The sequence below is a fragment of the Pungitius pungitius genome, chromosome 9 (assembly GCF_949316345.1).
Source record: "Pungitius pungitius chromosome 9, fPunPun2.1, whole genome shotgun sequence".
Classification (NCBI taxonomy): Eukaryota; Metazoa; Chordata; class Actinopteri; order Perciformes; family Gasterosteidae; genus Pungitius; species Pungitius pungitius.
The window spans coordinates 5,842,168-5,864,027 of record NC_084908.1 but is presented as its reverse complement, the minus strand read 5'-3'; the positions used below and the strand labels follow the sequence as shown (position 1 = coordinate 5,864,027).

General features: G+C 43.8%; 1 protein-coding gene across 1 annotated transcript; it reads left to right on the top strand.

The window, feature by feature from the left end:
* Positions 1–1,065: 1,065 nt before the first annotated feature.
* On the top strand, positions 1,066–20,438 carry LOC119217574 (zinc finger and BTB domain-containing protein 17-like). Its single transcript, XM_037471321.2, has 10 exons — positions 1,066–2,216; positions 3,763–3,836; positions 4,571–4,682; positions 9,536–10,586; positions 13,309–13,664; positions 14,478–14,581; positions 14,710–14,827; positions 15,388–15,530; positions 18,181–18,271; positions 18,670–20,438. Exons 1-10 carry the CDS (start codon positions 1,931–1,933, stop codon positions 19,386–19,388), a joined length of 3,054 nt encoding a protein of 1,017 aa, XP_037327218.2. The 5' UTR covers positions 1,066–1,930; the 3' UTR covers positions 19,389–20,438.
* Positions 20,439–21,860: the final 1,422 nt, after the last annotated feature.

Genomic DNA, 21,860 nt, shown 5'->3' with positions numbered 1-21,860 from the left:
GTTTTCTGTGAACAAAGCAGTCAGGCCTCTTATTTCAGAAACAATGAACTGTTAAGTTACTCATGTGTGGACCACCATTCCTCACCGAAGATTTTCTCAGGGTTTACGATTACAGCAGATTGACATGATGACTTTGTAGCCAGTTAAGCAACTTTTAGTAAAACGGTGAAGTAAACAAGGCAAGTCCTTTCACAGCTGTTAAAGGTTGAGAAGGTGCAAAGGGCAGCAGATTAGTGGAAGCAGTGAGTTCATCGGGAACGATAGGAGCCCTTTTCTTTTAACTAGAGAACTGTTTCTTTTTAATAACAATAACCAAGCACTGTGAAATAGCTCTCGGCCCCTCCCTGCATTGGGGTACAACCTTCACACAGTGAGGCATGACAGCCGGTGGGTTGTAGATCCCCACAGTGGCGCCCTGCAGCATTATGGGAGGGCCTGTAGATCCTTACAAACACACACACACACACAAACACAACAACACCCACACTACGTATATGCTTTAAAACGTTCACGCCTGGCGCACTACTCTGAGGTTTAGAGTTTTAGAACCCAAAGAAGGAAGGTGTTTGAAAACGGTACCTGTGAAATGTTGGTTTGGTTTGGCTGTTTGTGAAGCCAATAATGCCAAATTATTCGGGGCCCTGAAGTATATATAAATATACGTCTAACTGTTCATCAGAAATATGGCAAGAAGTTCTTTATGTGTTTGGTGGATTATTAAATGTACATTTTATGTATTATTTGATGATTAGTATTTTTTGTTCATGTCTCAAATGAATAAATATGCGTAAATGAATATTTATAGAACATTGGGTAAACATTTACTTTAACAGTTTTGAATTGTTTTTTTGAATTGAATGGGTTATGGCAATCACGTATTTGTAATCCCAAATTCCCCAAAATAATTTCAAATTCAATTACGTATACTCATGTTTTGTAAAATGACTGTGGCGTTGTTAAATCTATTTATTTGTTTGCACTACTCAGCGGAAATATTGTTGATGATCATGCTCAGCAAAGATTACAGTATATGACGTTTACACACCTTGAAATAGTGTTTATGCACCTCAAAGTTCCCCGCGCCTTGTATTCTGCATTTGGAATAATCCGAAATAAATTTGCTGTAATTCTGTTTACAACTATATTCTAAAGTGTGTATTAATGAATATAGTATTTATTCATATTAAATGCTTCATGCTTTTTTTCTCCATAATAGATGCTTAGGTTTGATGTGACCTTACGTTAGATAATTTACATTTGACTGCGTCAAAAAACAGTGAAATCATGTTACGTGTCATCAAACGATGCGTTCACTGTCACAATAACAACGAATGAATATAAACACTCAATCTGCAGATAGAAAAATCAGCGGGGCAGGAAGTAACACACAACTACAGGATGCAGGTCATCAGGTCGGCAGAGAGATCTCCCCGGTGACCTGCGTGTTACCGATAACTATATCTTGAGCAATACGCGCACGGTGCACATGTGCGCGTTCACACACTCCAGCTGATCCAGCTGCGATCCTCCTCCGCCGTCATCAGAAACAGACGTCGCTTCCCGTGACGCTAAGAGCACAGGAGGCGTGTCATTTATCTAAAAAAAAAACACACACATTTCCTCGTTTCATCTGTCGTCCTGGCGGTGTGTCTCTGCGTAAAAGGTGCAAAGTGAGAGGCTCCGTGCACGCAGCCGCCTGTGAAGCGTTGCTGAACAACAAACTGACATCATCACAATGCGACTCTCCCACCGCGAAGAGCCCGACACATTCTAGAGGACGTCAACAATAAGGGGGACCGAGTGGGCCGAACCCTCACAAACTCACACATCCGTGCGTGGCTCTGTTCATGCACGTGCACCGCGGCTGCAGCCGTCTGCCGCGCGCATCTGTCTGTCTGCGCAGGAGCCGAGACGGACGGGCCCGGCGGCGATGATGATGATGATGGCGGACTGCGTCGGCTTCCAAGCGCAAATCGCCTCCATCATCGAGATCCTGGCCAACTCTGCCGTGGCGGAGATCTGCAAGCTGGTGGACGACGGCTACGCGGCGCTGCGCTCCCAGATGGAGCGCGAGCGGGAGAAGAGCGCGCGCGAGAACGACGCGCTGCGCACGAAGCTGCGGGACATCGACATGAAGGTGCGCGGCTACGAGAGGAAGATGAGGAGACGGGGTCGGCGAGAGGAAGCCCCCGCCGCTCATTTGGGGCTCCCCGAAGGTGCGTGTTAACATGTGAAGGAGCGCCAGGACCCTGCTGTGTCCACATGCTTCGTGTCTTTGATCTCAACTGTCTAGACTGGTCACACGCACGCACACACACACACACACACACGCCCGCCCCGTGGCCCCTGCACTACTGCTGACTTCAGCACCATTAGGGGCCCTTAGATCCCACCAGATGCCCAAATTAATGTTCTAAGATTCTTCTTTGTTCAAATAAAACAATCAAGCAATAAAACGTGATCTCCCTTTAAGCAACTATATCCTCACGGGCTAAATTATGTGCAGAAAGACCCGAGGAACCTCAATAAATCCGGAGCCAATGTGAGTCTTTTACTATCTGAGTTTGACTTAGTGGCCAAATTCCATCTCGGTCTCACGGCTCCCATCAGCCTGGCTGGAAGCAGCAGTGGTTTCCCCCCATTAACCCACTGCAGTGTGATGCCAGTCCACCAGGCAATGGTGTCTCTGGGATTTAACCAATATCCCTACCGGCATTGGGTTCGTGGTCCGATTCTGTGCTCCATGAACTTGTACCCGTACAAACACATACTGCTTCACAGGAAAAGGACGTTGACATTTAAGACCAGCCAAGAAACACAAACAGGTTGACATCTCAAAGCAGGGATTGCTTTGTGAGGGACAGGGAGCTGCCAAAGGCCTACACAGCACCACTCCTCGGTGGTCCAATGGCGAGGGCCAATTTCCAGACAAAAGTTCAAGGTTTCAAAACCTTAGTCCATAAACCAGTGGATGAAGGCAGGACAACTCTTCTTTATATTCAGTATTTACAAATTTAAAAGAACTCCTCAGCGGGTGTATCCCATTTTCTTTTGAATTATGTTGATGTACCTACATGCATCGGTGCTCTCTAGGGGCTGAATTTGCATTCTGCGTCTATATTTTGAACTTTTGGGTGCCACATATTCCTTGCAGGAAATAACATCTTATTGTGCTCGCCGTGGCAACCGATGCAGCAGCTTGTGTCCTGCCAGCAGATGTGTGCAGAGCTTCCTGGCCTGGAGCCGCCTGATGCTCAATGAAGATCGGTCCGTTTACATTGGAAATGGAAGGACTAGGAAGAGTCACTTTTAAAGAATAGAGATAAAAAAAAGAGTGGACCCACCAGATTTGATCGTAATGGCCGGGAGGGTAAAAGCATCTATTTAAAAAAGTCTCTTTAACTATACAGCACACAACATCAGGTCTAAAGATACCCCCTGTCCTCCTCTGTCCTGATATCCTGCAGGCCTCATTCCCCATCTCCATACACTAATTCTGTTATTTGTTGTTGACATTTAAACAAGCTGCTCCCTGAATAGCTTTATGGACCCTTACAGTGACTACCATGAGCCCCCCTTGTTCAATGGGAGGGGAAACGCTGGTATATCAACGAATGCTTTGAGTAATCAATTCTTTGCCATCATCAGCTTTTAGTCCTATTGGCTGATGATCGGATGAACAGTTCCATGTACTATAGTACTTCAGAAGCTAAGAGATGTCTTTGAAGAATACTAGCTCAGTGTTGTGTGTTATTCTTTCAGGAGACAACCATCAGCCTGTGGTGCCGCCTCTTCCTGCCCCTCCTATAGACAAACCCTGCCACCACATTTCCAAGGTAAATCAACAGAAGGGTTTTTCAGCAGGTTGTACATACGAGTGTAAGACACAGGTGTCAAACTCAAGGCTCGAGGCCGAATCCGGCCAGCATGAGCGCATGCGTTAGACCAGGGGACCAGCTCGGGTCGATCCCCTCTATTGAACAAAAACTAAATCACCATGTCACCAAGCAAGCGATTTGTTTTGTGCTCCCAACATGCAGCGCTGTTGTTCCTTTCGGTTTACGGCTACTGCTCCCCCCTCCACCCCCCTTTGACCGGACCATCCGCACACCCCCCCCGTCGGTCGGACCATCCGCTCGTCTGGCCCACTTGAGATCAAAGTGGGCAGTATCTGGGCCAACCCTTAAATGAGTTTGACACCCCTGGTGTGAGACATCCATTCTACCCTCTGAGAACAGACAACAGAAGGTTACCTGGAAACTTCAGCGTATCAACACCGTCATCCCCAATGATCTATTTCTTTCTTCCTGACTGCCAGAGGTTGATAGTTTCATACCAACAAATTCACCTGTAACCTCGAATGACCCCCCCCCCCCCCCCCCAGGTGTCATTTTTAAATCAGTGCTACATCAGTGGTTCTCAATTGGTATGGCTGCGGCGCCCACCATCACGACTTAATGACGCGCTGAATTTCCTTCAGCCTACATGTAGGACCATGACCCAGAGTCTGAGGTCGAGGATCATCTTGAGCTGTGCAATGATGCAGCTACTTTTCACTGTCTCACGGCAGGAGGAGCCCAAGTTGTTGCTGCTGGTGAAGCAGGAGAAAGTGGAGGGAGATGACTGCAACCTGGACCTGAAGGTGGAGGTCAACATTAGGGCAGAGTGTGACCTGTCTACTGGTGAGTATGACATCTGTGTTCCATAAATCATCCAATACATTTTAATACAAACCACATAGGGAGCAAAGCAATATTTGTCTTTGAACTTTAAGTCGTTACACAGAAAGCAGTGTTTGAATTCATTCATTCTAGAAGGACAGTCTATTGGGCTTTCCTTTTGAAAATGAAAACATGCTCTTTCTTTTTAATCTAATAGCAGTTACTCTTGGGCTTTTAACTTAGAGGTTATTTCACAGGAAGTGGGTGTGGTAGAAAGAGGCCCTTTGGGCACAGAGTGGAGTGTGAGAGCAGCGAGTCCTTTGGAGTAAAAGGATGAATCGGATCAGACCGTTAAGAAGCGTGTCCTTATCCAACTTAAAGGCTGGATTGGAATAGTCCTTTTTGCTTAGGAAGGTTCCTAACTCTGTGAAATGACCCAGAAGTAGTGGAAGTGGCCACCTTGATAAGAGCTGTTTGAATTCTCTAAATGCTAAGGAAAGGAGCCTCAATACTTCCTTACTTAGCTCCTTTAGCATACCATCTTCCTTTACACAAAGAAAGGAGATAAGTCACAGTCTTTACTAGGGCTGTCAACATAAACGCATTAATCTATGCGATTATTGTGGCCAAGATTAATGCAACAAACTATTTTAGGGTAGTTAACGTACCGTTGTTTACTTCCGGTATTACACCGGGGAAACGAACCGCCGCTAGCTGCAGTCAGTTCGATCGGAGAAAGCAAGACGGCAGGTCAAGATGCAGAGAGGCTTTTGCATCGGAAGTAAAACAGAGACGTGACATAGAGCAGAGAACTGGGCAGAGGAATTCCTCCATGTGTCAAACAGAAGGGGGATGAGTGGCAAACGGACCACTTAAAGCACAACGCTATGCTCAGCTAGCTGCTAGGCTAAGCTAACTGCTAGGCTAAGCTAACTGGAAGAGTTGCTAGATCAACACTTTCCACCGGTGGAATTCCGCCTCCAAGATGTTCGAATGTGGGTTACTTTGTGTTTAAAATAACATTAACAATAAAAAAGTGTCTAAAAAACGTTTTCTAAATTGATTACTCATTACATTACAACAGCCCTTGTTTTTACATTACATTTACATGTGTGTTCTCTCTTCACTGAGAGTGAAAGAAGTGAAAGAACTCTCAATCAACGTTCAGCTTTAGGGAGGAAGGAGATAAGGGAGGAGATGAGGAGGAAAAGAAAGCGATGGAAAAGGTTGTAAGCATTGTGCCTAATAAAGGGTTATGTCCCTGTGCTGTCCAACACCAAACCAAACTCACCTGGTCCATCTCAAACCACAGAACTGTGTTTTTTGGATTTCACACTATTAGCTGAATTTAACTACACAAACACTTGCTATAATTATAGTGTAATAACATCTTTCAACATTTTTACAATAATACATTTTATTGAAAACCTAAATTCAGTTTGAGACATATTTCTATAATTGCAATCAAAAATGAAGCAAGCTCATTTACAAATCCAAAATAATGAAGGTCTCTATGTTTGCAGGAGATGATTTTTAATACACGTTTGAAGGAGGGCCGCCGTGCACACGGCTTAATATAAAGTGACGGCGCTACAGGAGTGGCACAGTAGAGCGTATAATGACGCTTTAATGACCCGACCCAAGAGCAGCCAATGAATGGAAGAATTGGACCTGAGATTTTAGAGGACCGTGAGTGGCAGAAGGTCCAAGAGAAGAGGTTCCCTTAGGAGCTCAGTGGGTTGACACACTACTTGAGGGGATGCCATAAGCCTCCATTGATAAAAAGCATGGATTGACAGTGTGCAGGATGTCTTTTACCAGTTAGGAGGGAACAGTACTGAGCTGGGAAGATGATTTAATCTGACAGTGGTTTCTAGAAGTGTGGAGATTGGCTGAAATTGGGTCAGCACATTGAGGGGGTGGGGGGGGGGGCAAATGGGACATGGATGTCTGCAAGAATCAGTCCAAGTGTTCTCCAACTTTAAGTAATTGAGAAACCCCTCCGCTCCTTCTGGGCTCTTCAGTGTTCAGTGGAGGAAGTATTTACAACCAAATCAATAACTTTCAATAAAACCTGGAAATCAAATAGAGAAATAAAACTTAAACTGCTGTCTGTTGAAAGTTGAAGATATCCAGGGAGACAATTAGCCTCTTGGCCTTGAATAAACATCCTGCTCTTCTGTAATGTCTCTTGGGCTCATCGAGTCACGGATAACCATCACAATTTACTATCTGATTTGGAAAAGAGCACTATGGCCCTTGCAATGCATCATGGGACTGCTCCTGCATTAAAGAGCTCAAGGGGCCAATTTTATTGGCAGAATTGGCATTAAAATAGCTGCATTGAAAACAACTTAATTCATTAATGTATGGTTCATTGTACAGGGACAATACAGTATACACAGCAGTGACTGTTCCACATTCTGCCATCACACAATCAAAAGCTATCCTCATGAGTCATATTCTTCAAGGCATTACAAACCTTTTGGCACCGGGCGGATGTCTTAATAGCAGCACCGTGGCGACCTTTACAGCTCTGCCTTCTTTCTCACGAAACCTGCTGTAGACACGCTGTGTGTTCCACACCCTGCAGTGACGAAGCAGAGGTTACTCCGAACTTTCCAAACTCAATCATGCAAAAGTCTTTTAGGTCACAAAGCTGAACCCGAAGGGCTATTCAGTGGCCATGATTTAGGCGACACAAAAATGCCATTTTAGGTGTTTGTACACAATACCTTTTTTATGATTAACTCACAAAGTATTATTGTGAACAAATAATTCATTCTTATGGGTGATTTAAATGTGAACTGGTAAATTTCACCTAGAAAAGTTGGTAAAAGCCGAACATTCCAGTACACAAATTGATCTGATATTTACTAACAAAGCAGAAAAGGACATCCAAAAGTTAATATTGAATCACTGGCTCATCAGATCACAACTTTACTTTTTCGAGAAACCTGAGCAAAAATTGGTTGATGGATATGGCAAGTAAGACAAAGATCTTTCTGTGCGCACCTAACGCTAAGCACGAGAAAGTAACATGATGACACGATGAGGCACAAGTTATCAAAATGATGATGATGAAAAATCACCAAATGTAGAGATACTTGCCTCCATGTTTGTAACCCCCCAGGAAGACACTTAAACTCCCCCTATTGCTCATTGTATTACCTTAATTTAATCTGCACAGCGTCTTTAAGCCAGTAATTATATACTGATAAGTTAAATTCAATAAGATAATGTGTTCAAACTTTTGACTGTCATTCAATAATTGACAACTATTTTTAACACTAGCACTTTTGGTCTACATTGTATGCAGTTAGACTTTAGAACCAATCATTCCAGTCATTGTTCAACAAAGGAGGAGTTGGTGTTGTACTTTAATATAGTCAATCGTGTTTTATTATCAATACTGACGAAATTGAACTGTTCATCTAAAGCACTGCCACGGATGTCTTCATATACCAACAGGGATAACACGTGTTAACGTTTTTGATGCACTTAATTGCACAATGGGTGTTCCACAAGGATCAGTGTTAGGGTCCTCATTATTTGGTTTAAATACCAATGATCTCCCTGATCAGTAGCGATGTAGATGAATTGCAAATGTTTGCGGAGGACACTGTTTACACACATGTAAAAACTGCTGAGTTAGCTGCTGCCTAGCAAACAGATGTATGCAGTGTTTCTCCTAGGCTTACCACTTTGGGAGGGTGGGGGGGGTTAGTCGCCCACGTGTTGGAGTGGACAATTGTAAACATGAAAATAAAATGTACTTACGTGCATCTAATGTGTTTCACCACATATACTTTTGTATTATCTATATACTGTATTTTATTGTTATCCTGGTTATGACCTATCAAGGGACTACAGATGCAAATTAGCTTAAATTATAATCCTGTACAGTGCATCAAATGGGGACATTTATGTTTGAACCGTACGTGGTCCCTTTTAAATGAAATAAATATGATCATAAATTTGTTATTGTCACTAGCTGACAGCTGTAAACTCATCACCAACTCAATTATTAGCACTTTGAATTGTGTGTCCAGAAAAAAAAATAACGGTCTGCATCACCTCAGTCCTTATGAGTTTATAGCGTTTGTTTGTTTGTAAGGTTTTACTGAAGGAGTAAAAAAATAATGAAATATGTAGGTACAGGAGCTTCTGGAAAGTAAATAATATTAATGGAAAGCAGAACTAACTGAAAACCAATAAGAAATATAACATGATTCTTATTACATTCTTTGCCGGAAAAAAGAGGCCTTCCTTTAATGGACAGTTTTAATGTCATAAAATGTCCTGTCAAAAAACAAGTAACCATATCTGTGATAGTCCAAAGGTCCCCCCATGTTCAACACAGCCGAAGCAGTGATGGCGAGATGAAGCCTCATGAAGCAGTGAAGCTTTGCATCCCATTGGTTCACTCATGGGCCAAAGCTCCACTCTGCCCTCTAGTGGACAATCATGTAAAACAGGCAAAGTTATTACGACACCGTGGCTTTGTGTAAAGCTTTGAATTGAATAAATCAATTAATGATGTTTGTGATTCCAATACATTCATTTGGATTTCAGAATTTGCTTGTGTTAATTCGAAATAAAAAGGCTTTTTATTCATTGTGTTTCACCAACACTGCAGACAAATAAATACACTCCCATTCCCCGAGTGGTGAGAAATGACCAAAGGAGTAGTTATTTCTTTCACAAAATGGCATTCATTCAAAAAGCGTCTGAGGCGAGGACAATTGTGGAGAATATTATGGGATTCAAGCAGGTTTTACAAGTCTGTTTGGTTTATCGATTCATCCTCTTCTTGTCAATCAGTGTTTTCTTTAATCTTTGAATTTCTTTCTTCTTTCTTTAACTTCACCCAGCCTGTTCTCCTGTGGCTGTCGGTTCATCTTCAGCCATGGAACCCACTGAGGACCCCCCCCCGTGTGACGTTGGTCCCGACAGCAGTCTCAACAACATTCCATGCACCAACCAGCCCTCCTCTTCGCCGACTGACTCCACGATGGACCTGACCCGCGGGCCTCGAGAGAAAACAGAAGCCACCATGCCTCCGGGAAACAGTTTGACAGCCGGTAGCGGGGGGGTCGCGGCCCACGGGGTCGTGCGCAGGGACCTAACAGAGGGTGCTGTGAAGCCTGAGATCCAGACAGATGATCCTACACAAGAGGCACTTCATCCCAATCAGCTGTCAGCCGCTGTAGGCCCGGATGAGCCGAGCCCCGACGGCCTCCACAGCCTGGGCCTGGACCTGGCCTGGATGCAGGAGCGGGTCGGCCATCTCGGTGCAGTCTATGCAGCGGCACAGCTGGGTTTGGGGAACGCAGACAATGGCCATCCCTCTGCCCCCTTCCCCTCGCAGGGAGGAGACAGCGTGGACGGCCCTGCAGCCATGCTGTTCACAGGCAGCACCCATGAAATGGCGGCCTTCGCCGCGTCCTTCGACATGGCCGCCGCCGCCGCTGCTGCGGTTCCTCCACCAGCCCCTGTGCCTCCTCCACCTCTTCCCCCCGCAGCTCCCCCTGCCACCACGCCCAGCCCGGGGAGGCTCTACAGGAGCGCCGCCGCCGCTGCCAAAGAGCCCGCGGCGTGTGCCGTGTGCGGCTGCGTCTTCCCCAGCGCGGCAGCCTTGGAGCTGCACCAGCGGGTGCACACGGGGCAGAAGCCCTACGTCTGCCCCCACTGCGGTAAGGGCTTTGCTCAGCCCAACAACCTACGGGTCCACCTGCTCATCCACACTGGGGAGAGGCGCTACCGGTGTACGCTGTGCGGGAAGAGCTTCATCTCGTCCAGCCACCTGAAGAGGCACCGCACGGTGCACACGCAGGAGAAGCCCTACAGCTGCTCGCGGTGCGGACAGTCCTTCAGCCAGATGTGTAGCGTTCGGAGACACCGGCAGCAGTCCCAGTGTGGCCTGTAGACGGCATGTGCAACTGATCCACGTGCCGTTTTGGCCACTGAGAGGGTGAATGGTTGAAAGAATACCAGAATCAGAAACAAGGATTTATCCTGTGATGTCATAGCAAGTGCAGTTTATATTTGTCTTTGCCCATAGCATTAAATAGTGAAATCTGTCTTGAATGCACACAAAAGGACGTTTACTTTCAACCTGACAGAAGATCACACAGCAGATTGTAGTGTCTGAGACGGTGTTTAGAGCACTTAATCCATCACATTGTCATTTAAGGTTTTCTGTGTGGTTACATAGCTAACCCAGTCATTTCCCAGTTCTGGAACCTTCCCCCATATTTTCCTCGCCTCACGCCTTAGTCCCGCCCATGGGAGATGCGAGCGGCGGAAGAAATGAGAGGTCGGAGGAGTCGAGGCAAAAAGCATTTAACAAATGAGACATCCTCGCCTTGGACCGTCATTTTAAAGCGACAACAATTAAATATGCTGCATCAGCTGTCCATTTTCTAGATATACCACTGTATTTTTTTATCTCTATAAATTCACACAAGTAAACCAATTCACAGCGTGGGATAATGTGAGAAGAATATTTGGATGTCATGCATTTTTTATTTAACACACACATTATAGACTATGTATTTTATTGTGTGAAGCACTACAGATGGTCTCATCAAAAGTACTATACAAATAAAGGGTGATGTGTAATATATATGAATTATTGATATACATAAGAATAATCCTTTCTACCTAAAGGACAACATGAAACATGTGAACATAATCATTTGACGTGTGTAAATATCATGCATATTATATTCGTGTAAGGTGAAGGTCATTAAGGAAAGTGGAGGAAGTCTTTTAAGGAGCAAAGTCTAATCACACATCTGATCATCCTAAAGTGGCATCATAACCTCTGCGTGTCGTGTCTATTTTGATCTGTTTATGTATGCCGAAAAAACAAGGTCCTCACTGTGAGAACAACCTCTAGGATTCGAGCGAGGATTCGAGGTGGCACAAAAGTGTAAAATTAGAATAATGAGGTGAATTATAAAAGTGTCTTAATATACATTTAGCTTGACCTACTGTGATTCATTATGCTGGATTCAAACTTTCAGCTTTTGTTGTTTATTTCGCCGTTTTAATTTGTTGTAGTGCACACGTCAATCAAACGATTAGAAATCCTCAGTACGGATCAGGACTGGACTGGGACAAAAAAAGGGCCCTGGCATTTTTGCTCAGACCGGCCCACCACAATCGGTCGGACACAACCACCAACCAGTACACTATCCTTGCGGTCCCTGTAGATATGCATATCTACTGTTCCGTTCCCAAAAACCCATACAAAGCTGAGAACTACTGTAAGTGCCATGGACCAGTTTACAATTGGAAAGATAGGACAGTTACAGTTGATGGACCCCATTGACTTCCATAGTAGGAAAAAAAATACTATGGAAGTCAATGGGGTCCATTAACTGTCTGATTACCGACATTCTTCAAAATATCTTTCTTTTTGTTTAGCAGAATAAAGAAATTCATACAGGTTTGAAACAACTTGGAGGTGAGTAAATGATGACACAATTTTAATTTTTGGGTGAACTATCCCTTTAAAGAGTACAAACCCCTCTTTAATATGACACCAAACAACATTTACCTCTATTTGTTGAGATACTTCCCATAAAAAAACCTATACAAACAAATTACTCACACAAAACGTCCTGATAATATATATATAAAATGTAGAGTATTCAGTTGCCGTAATATTGCATATTGATGAGATTGGAAATTCAGAAGAAACATTAGAAAATATCTAGTTAGTTGAATATACAGCTTTCAAAATGCAAAGTGGGTTTTTAACCCCCAAATAACATACGTTTGTTACCTCTCCTAACTTGTAACTCGTTGTGGGCGAGTAATAATTAAAATACTCAAATGGCATCATTTAAGTTTTTTTCTAGAGAAGAAGGGGCCGTTATGAGTTTTAAATGTTTACATTAGAATATCCCAAGTTGCAATTGAATAAGTGAACTCTCAACTGTGCTAGCTACAAAAACAGTGCCAAATAGCTTATGCTGTGTTATTTGACTTTAGCTGAGTGGCCATTGCAGTAACTTTTAAGTGACAATTTGACAAATGACAACCGGACACTCAGACTTTATAATAGCAACAACCGACAACGATTATGTTTGTTGCCTTATTATAATATTCATTACATGAGTTAACAGTTAAATCGTCATCATCTTGGTTGTGGCCCAGCCAGGCCCACACACACTGTCCTCATGCACCGCCCTGATTAACACTCCCTCCCTGTTCATGTAGCTACCTGCTTGCTTACCGTTTCAATGACACTCTCCTGCTCACTCTGCCCCTCCTGGACTTCACTGTCACACTGACACCTGCTGCACCTTCTCCTCTGCTGCCTGCGAGCTGCAAGCACCTCTATTGCTATGGCTAGTCACCTCTCCTCCTGTGCTATGTTCACCTGCTGTTTCTGCAACATGTCGTCAGGTACTGTAGTATAGTATTGTATAGGCCTATCGACCGGCATTTGCCCGGTATGCCAGATACGCGCCGGATGTGATTCTATAGCCGGAAGTGACGCAGTTAGTTTGTCATCGCTGTTTGCGGACCGAGGAGAAGCTAGCATAGATTAGCCTTTTGTCCACTACTCTTCATTTAACCGATTAGAGCGTCTATAGCAGTGATGGTTTGACTAAGCCTCCCCGTTCTTTAGCCCTGCAGCAAAATACCGGTATTTGTTAAACGGCGAAGCGGCCAGCAAGCCACCGAGTGCGGCAACAATGTCCAGCCGTCTGGCCTTCCAGACCCAGCTGGCCTCCATCATGGAGGTTTTGGCTAACGCCGCAGTGGCGGAGATATGTAAGCTTGTGGACGACGACTACGCGGTGGTGAGTCTCCAGATGTCTCAGTGCCAGAGAGAGAACAAAGCCCTGAAGAGGAAGCTGCATTTCATGGAGCTGAAGATGGCCCGTGGAAACGCCGAGCGGAGGCTGCGGGAAAGCGCCGTGAACGGTGGCCGAGCGAGGGTGCAGATCCACGGCAGCGACCGGCTACCCTCGCCTTCTTCCGGTAAGATGCCAATAACAGAAGCGTGTCAAAACATACAGATTTATTCGTGTTTCCCACAAAACTACATGTTACAGATGACGCGTGGAGACATCACGGTAACGTTATAATATTTTTACTTAACTGCCTGAAACTCCTCTACATCTAGCCATTACCCATTAGCTAACGTAACTTAGCTCTTCTATTGGTCTAAAGGCTCACTGGTTGTTTACCATGTCACATGATCAGAGATTGGAGAACAGAAGAACCTCAATGGAGTCCTGATCACTGACTTTACTGAATATTGAAAGATAAACCCTAATCACAGCGTAAATAAAGGCAACTTACTTTAAGATTTGTCATTATTCAATCATTACGTCATCTCATCACAATGGCTAAATATTTTGTGATATTTGGATTTGGTCGCTTCATGTGTTGGATTTGCATCATCAGATCAAAAGCTGGTTTATCTCATGCCCAGTATTTAAGAACTATGTTAAAATAGAAAATTATGAACGTTTCTTGCTCCTTTGTCTTGTCTAATTCGTTAGTCAACATTTGCATAATGTTACCCTTTATTTTAATTCAGCTTCTATTAAAACTTTGGGCTGGTTTTAGATAGACCCTGTTGTTAGCTTAATGTTTCTCCTACCATTATAGTAAGGGGGCGTTCCGCCAGATCCGGTTCATTTTGAAGTGACGAAACATGTCCGCAGTGGAACGCCTGCGAATAAACACTTAGGCACAAAATGCAACAACTTGTGTGATTCTCTAAAGACAACTGTTGACTTTGTATTTTCCACTGTAGTTGATGATGACCATGTACCCTTTGTGCAGTTGGTGTCTTTGAACAACGGATGGCCGTGGGCCTGTGGCCCAGTCAAGCTGCAGCCGGGGCTGCAAGCAACAAGCCGATCCATTCGGACAGCATCCAGAGTACGGTAAGCCCTCACGAGCACACAGGATGGGACACACAGTAACTTACCCTGGAACACGAGGAGGGGGTTCTGCAAGAATGTAAAACAATGGTCTCTTCTGACTGAGAGACAATGCTTGCCTCTTTTTGCAGTCTCCAGATGTGGAGCTGGTGGAGCCGGAGGTTGTGCTGGTGAAGGAAGAGATGGTGGAGGCAAGCATGTCAGGGGTTGAACAATCGGTGGAAAACGTGCCGATTATTGGCGATGATGGTAATTACTGCTTCTTGTGCAAACAACATTACCCTCTGACAGGCTGATTATTAAAAATCAATAGCAGGGAAAACTACAAATTGACATTGAAAACTAGTCAGATTCCCTTTACTTCCTCTGAGGATGAGGTTTGAAATGTATTAATGAAAAACATGACATACCTTTTTAGCGATCACATATTTGAAACCTCTCATTTACATTTACAGGTCATTTAGCTGACGCTTTTATCCAAAGCGACTTACATTACATTTGACCCATGGCTTACATGGGTTAGGTGTCTTCTCAGAGACACTTTGAGATGGGGCAGTTGGGATTCGAACCACCAACCTTGTGGCTCGCAGCACATCACATACTCCATGCGCCACCATCGCACTTACTTATTGTAAGTCGCTTTGGATAAAAGTGTCAGCTAAATGACATGTAATGTAATCGCCCTCTCTTGCATAAATAAGCGCTTTTGCTCAAAATAAACGACTCGGAATGTGTAATTTAAATGAAATTTATCCTAAACTCCCGTGTTACTTTAACCATTCCCCTCGTATTCTTTTTTTTTTTCAAAGGAGTGGTAGAGTGTCTCCCTCGAGGACCTGCAGGACAGAGACCCAGCATTGAACTTCAGGACACTCAGTCCACTTCCAGTCAATCCCACTCCCAGACCCAAAGCAACAGGACAAGACGTACCGGCAGCAGCAGAGGAGTGGAGGTCAGTGACTCCTCTCCTCTCCTTAAATGTGAACCCAATGCCTTTGTTAAGGGCAGAGACTCAATGCAGGAAATGTCAAACCCTCAGCAATATATCGGTGGCGACAGCAGTGATTCACAGTTCGCCGTGTTGTGTGACAACAGTAAAAGCACTAACACGTCGGTTGGGGAGGGTTTTGACAAGTACTCCGTGGTTGAAGTGGAAGGAATGATGCCGTCTTGTTCATACTCCTTGGCGGAGGCTGATTTCCCATCAACCGCTTCCAGTTATAACGGGCAGTATCGTTACGGCCCTGCTCTCCCCCCGTCCCAGCCTGCTGTCGGCAGCGGCAGAGTGCACCGTCAAACGGGCGCCAAGGAAAGACTGTTTGTTTGCAGCTACTGCGGCAAGGCTTTTAACCGCCCCAAGAAGGTGGAGATTCACCAACGCGTCCACACGGGGGAGAAACCGTTCAGCTGCCCCACGTGTGGGAAGATGTTCTCGGAGGCCGGGAACTTGAGGAAACACCAGAGAGTTCACACGGGAGAGAAACCGTATAGTTGTGGTATGTGTGGCAAGGGGTTTGCCTGGATAAGAAACCTGAAAATACACCAGCAAAAGAGCCACTAAAAGTCTAATGAAGAGGACACCCGGGACTAGATCGGACCTGTCCTCTTACTGTGTATCCCTGTAGGATGGAATAGTCCAGCAAATACTCATGTTCGCTGTGACAAAGATTTGGCTGAACCGAATGAAACCATTTTGTGATAAGGACCTTTTTTAAAATGTATTTTTACATATAAATGTGACTTGAGAGATAAACAACAATAAAGTCAGTGTTTCCCTTGGTTTATAGCTTTTGACAGGGGAGTGAGTGGAGTGGGGGGGGGGGCGATTGGGGAGTATGTAATGACAGACATTACATAAGATAAATAACTAGACTACTTAGGTATTAAAGCATATTCTGCTTAATAAATGAAAAAGTTTTAGAGCTCCACTATAGAAAAATGATTTCCCTTGTTATCTGGCACTAAATAGACAATGCAATTTAACACAAATAACCTTCCAGTGGGTTTGGGGTGGTCATTTGGGGGGAGTGCCTTAGGAATTATTATTAGTTTCTCAGCATTATGATACTTAATCAGTTCAGCATCTCTCTAGAAAATACTTTTGAGACTGATGAAAAAAACTGGTTAAACTGTAAAAAGTATAATATTATTTTATTTTATTAAAAAATATTTTATGTAGGGTATAGAAATGTTTAATAATGTCCAAACAGGATGATGCTGTACTCACATTCTACTTTTCCTGGGTCCATTTTCAAAAAACATTTTGGAGGGAAAACTATAGTTAAAAAAACTAAACAAGCACTGTAGTTTTTACTAGAATACATTTCAATTAACATTGTTATTTATTAAAATACCCTTGTGGATGTTGAATTGTTTTGCTCTTTTTTCTAAAAAATGTATTAGACACACACACATGCCTGAAGGCGCCAACTCACTCAGAGCAATAGATGGCCTCATCTGACCTGCGTCAGTGACTGTTCCTCTGCAAGGCATCACAGCATCACATCTAAAACATGTATTAAACGACTAAAAATCAACGTTTCAGACAGAAGGTGAATACAGGGATGATCACACAGACAATGCGAGAAAGATGGTATGCTTTTTTAACTTTAAAGCATGTGAACGTGTTAGTTTAGGTATGAGTCTTGAAATGAGCATGATGTGTCTCCATCAAGACTCTAGGAACCTCGAGTAACAGGATTTATGGAGGGATTTACATAATATAAACTACTAAAGATAAGGCGGTGCCTGACCAGCTAGTACCTTAAAAGTAAGGAGCCCGTGCAGAGAAGCTAATAGATCTATGATCCCTTTTCTTGGTCCTTGGTAATACACCTGCTGCAGCATGAATGAACAGGACAGGCTGAATAGCATTATTATAAATTACTGCAGTAATCAATTCTAGAAGTAACAAATGCATGCATATTTCGGCTTGATATTTAAAATATTACCCAGGTGACGAAAGACTCCTTTGAATTAGTGTAGTCTGGGAGCGGAAGTGCAGCTTCTTCTCCCAAATAAAGACTATTCAGAATACAGATGCAGCCGATGTGGGTAGGACACAACACCAAGGATAGCTTTTTTCTACAAAAGATGACACTCGCGACCCAGAAATGAGTGGCTGCTAATGTAACCGTACCATTAGATATATTACGATAAACGTAATAAAAACAACTTGCAACAAAAGTTATTTTTAGCACCATGAAAACCGACATACAATAGGACAAACTGCAACACCAGGTGGGCAAAATAAATAGTTTCAGAGTTAAATGGCTGCACAGAAACCACAAAATGTATTCCACATGTCTCATTTGAAATCTTGCACTAAATAAATTGCACTTTTGGAGAACTTTAAATTTCCCCTTGTGGTCCATGTCGTAGGATCAATGTACAAATAGTCTGCTTTCACTCCTATATATTATATATTCCATTACTTTGAAGCCATTTCCATTAGAAGCCCACATATGTCTTCTTCAAAATTAAACTGCACAGCAATAAAGGACTAATTATTGTCGTTCTCTGAATGCATGCGTGAGAAACTCTTCCTTCAGAAGTAAAAAGCTTAAATGAAGCTTAAAACCATCCCCAACATTTCCCTTTAGGCGGAGAAGCCGGACGTTGTGCTGGTGAAGCTAGAAGAGATGGAGCCAGCCTCGAGCGCGAGGAGCCAGTCAGGCCTCAGTGTACAAGAGGGTGAGTGGACGCATCTCTGACATCACACCAGATCAGCTGACTCTGTACAACATTCGCTACTACAAGCCAGTATCCGGTATCTCCGCTTTGTATTGATTTTTTAATCAATTTCAAAATAAAATGCCTTCATTCTGTGCAGTGGCAAAGAAAATGGATTACTTGTGAAAGGAAACTGCAACATGTGCATAATATCATTCATAAATATCATCTTACATATTTATATGTAAATTAAAATGCTGCACGCAAGTCCAAAAGATGATTTCAGAAGGAAAAAAAAGCCTCTCGCACAGACTATATGATGGATCATTGCCAAATGCTGCTTTTCATTTCATGTGCATTTCTCCAACTGTGGGGCTGAAGGAGAAAAAGCAATACGTGTCTTCATCTTCATCATGCAGGCTTGGTGGAGTCGAGCACCGATGACTACAGAGCAGTTCTACCGTTCGATGAAGTGACACTAATGTCCACCAATCAGCTGTGTGACCTGCAGGAGTCCGGGCCGGGCTTGTCAGAGGTCAGCTATGGGCGTTCTTCGTTGTGGACCAATGGGGGAGGTAGTCATTGTCATGGCGATAGCCTGCCGGGGCCGTCCTCGCAGTGCGCCCCGCTCAGAGAGCCTGCGGGTTCTGGGAGGGGATCGGCTGCTGAGGATTCAGCAGGGAAGGGGCTGGCTGTTGGAAGCTCAAGAGGCTTCCGCACTGCTCCGTCCTTTCAGCAGCACGCGGCCGTTATCGACCTGTCAGAGGAGCCGCAGCCCGTTCAGGCTTTAGGAAGGATACAGGGACCCCAGCAGTTCATGGACCCAGGTCTAGGTCAGGCCCGGGGTGCGAGGAGGAGGGCTAGCATCTGTAGCTTCTGCGGTAAGGGATTCACCTCGCCGGCAAATTTAGAATCCCACCTCAGGACTCACACGGGGGAGAAGCCCTTCGGCTGCAGCATCTGCGGCAAAAAATTCTCCCAGTTCTGGAACCTGAAGATCCACAAGAACATCCACACCGGAGAGAGACCATACAAGTGCTCGCTATGCCCCGAGAGATTCTCTGACCCTAGTAACCTGAAAAAACACCAAAAGAGACACCACACGGAGACACACTACTTACAGTCAGGGACAACTTAGAAGAGCTGAAGATGCTGTTGTTATGTCTCCGTCATCAATAACAAACCTTGCATTTTAAACTCAAACCACAAATGAAAGTTACAGACAGCTGTAAGATGAAAAGACCACATCTGTCCTCGTGTCAAAGTCTTCTGTTGGTAATTATTTTCCAATCCCTGATGGAGGTTCAGACTCGCACAACAATTTTAACTTTCCAGCATGGATTTATACACAAGTCAACATTTTTCCAAATGATTTGTAAATTCTCACACAGCTTCCATCACGAAGACGTTAAGGATGGTCCCTAATGAACGTGAAGGGAGTTGCGCGGGAGCACAGCTGAGCTGCTAGGAGGCTTTTAATGTAAAACATATTTGCATGAAAGGGTGGTGTCATTGAAAGACGCCATTTAAAAAGAAAAAAGCTTTAGAAATAACTATTGCATAAAACTCTCAGCAGCTGGGGTGAGGGTATTGATCCTGTCTTTATCTTATGTATATGATAATATATAAATGAGCAATAAAGCTTTGTTGCTGATTAATGGGCCCGTTGCAGATTCATGTGTAATTCTCTGCAGTGGAGGTGGATTTACTTTTACATTTCTAGTCATATCTGAGTTGCAGGGGAGTTTGGCTCTTTTTGTAGATTTGTGTACCTATGGTTGTCATAGATACAAAAAGGGTCAAACGACAACAACTCCCTGAGACAATGAGACATGTGGGACGGTGCAGGGCAGATGGTTTGGAGAAATGTCCTCTCAGCAGCTTTATCAATGCATTTGCTTTAATGTGAGCATTTTCTAAATTGCCTTTTAGGTTGCAGTGGAAATACATCCAGGAAGTCATAATGACTTATACTTATTTTCCCTTTTCTCTTATCTACAAGAATAATTCAATGCAATCTTCTTGGGGAATATGTCATTTTAAAGTGTGTCATGTAAAAAAAACAAGGCATTGTAGCGTTAACACTGTTCATGTAACACTCGCTTTTTCAATTGTGTCACAATTTTGGAATTCCTGCTTAATGTCCAGTTTGTTTTGTTAATCATTAAAATTCCTTTTTTTTAAACTCCACATGTGAATTCGTCCTTTTATTATGAAAAAATGCATTGCAAAATTGTGACACAATATTACTCATAGAGAAAATCCCTCTAATTGATAACAACCATATGTACACATTACCTTGAGTGTATGCCTCAATGTAGAATTCAATTTCAACAAATCACTGAGGCACATACTTTCCTCTCATGGAATTCAGCTTTTGAGTCTTCATGAGAAACTGTCTAATTATCTAATTTTGTCCTTTTGTATTGTGCCTATGTATTAGGTTAGAATATTAGGTTTAACTTAGTAATATTTAAATTATTTTGAATAAATATGTATGTACATGCACATGTATATTTTATTATTTACAGTAAGATTCAGGCAGGAGGTACTGATCAGCTGTAATGGTGGTAGAATTGATGCAAAACAACACAAGCGCTAGCTGTGTTGTTTGAGAAGAACTCAAGGATTTGGGGGTTTGGGGTTCTGGAAGTTTCCCGCTGTGTACACGCCCCACACACACTTCTTGCATGTAAAACCAAATGTGGTCTCATCTGCACCTCTCCTTCCCTCCACTCTTCCTCCCCAGACTGCAGCACCTCAGTCGACGATATCGCAGGACGCCGACGGTGTGCAGACCGACGCACCGGCCAACGCCAAAACAGAACAGCAGAGGTCCAGGAACCCTTCCGAGTACTCTCTGTTTGAACTGGAGACGTTCTTCACCCGCTGGGCCCCCGATAGCGACTCTGTGTCGCCTCACAGTGGCCCTTCGTGTCCTTCCACCACCGCTAACTCAGCAGGGCGCGACATGGACGGCGCCAAACCTCCACCCGGTCTTCAGGCACCACGAGGGTCCGTTTCCACAGCAGGGAGGATGAGCAGAAGGCGGAGTCCCTCCCCCGTTCCCACCCAGCAGACCACGTCACGAGGTCAGAGGAGGTCCCCTGCTCCACTGTTTGTGCTTGTGGTTGTTTCTGTTTTATGATCAGGTACTAATGACTTCACCTAAACGAAAGCATAAATGCTGACCTCTGATTGGATGAGCACTTCCAAAACCCACACATTTATCCCACTCATAATAGATCTTCTTGAAGGGTTGGAGGTTCTCCAGTGTGTTTTACATTGCGTTACAGTTTGAGGCTTCGAGCGATGGCCCAGACACTATTATGTCACAGATAATGTGGGTTTGGCCGAGCTGATGGCCTTCAGCCGGTTGCGTTGCTCTCTTTTTGTGCCTCCTCATTTCCCTTCAATGTCTTCCAACACAAGGAGACAGACGCTTTATATATTTTTAGCACGTGGAGATTAAATGTTTTTATATAATATATATTTATATGCATAAAATAAATAAGTCATAAATACTTTGTTGCAAGAACAAATGTTAGTAGTTTTATCCAACCCTCGGATTCATTCACAGAGCAACAGGAGATGTGTCTGTTCATATTTT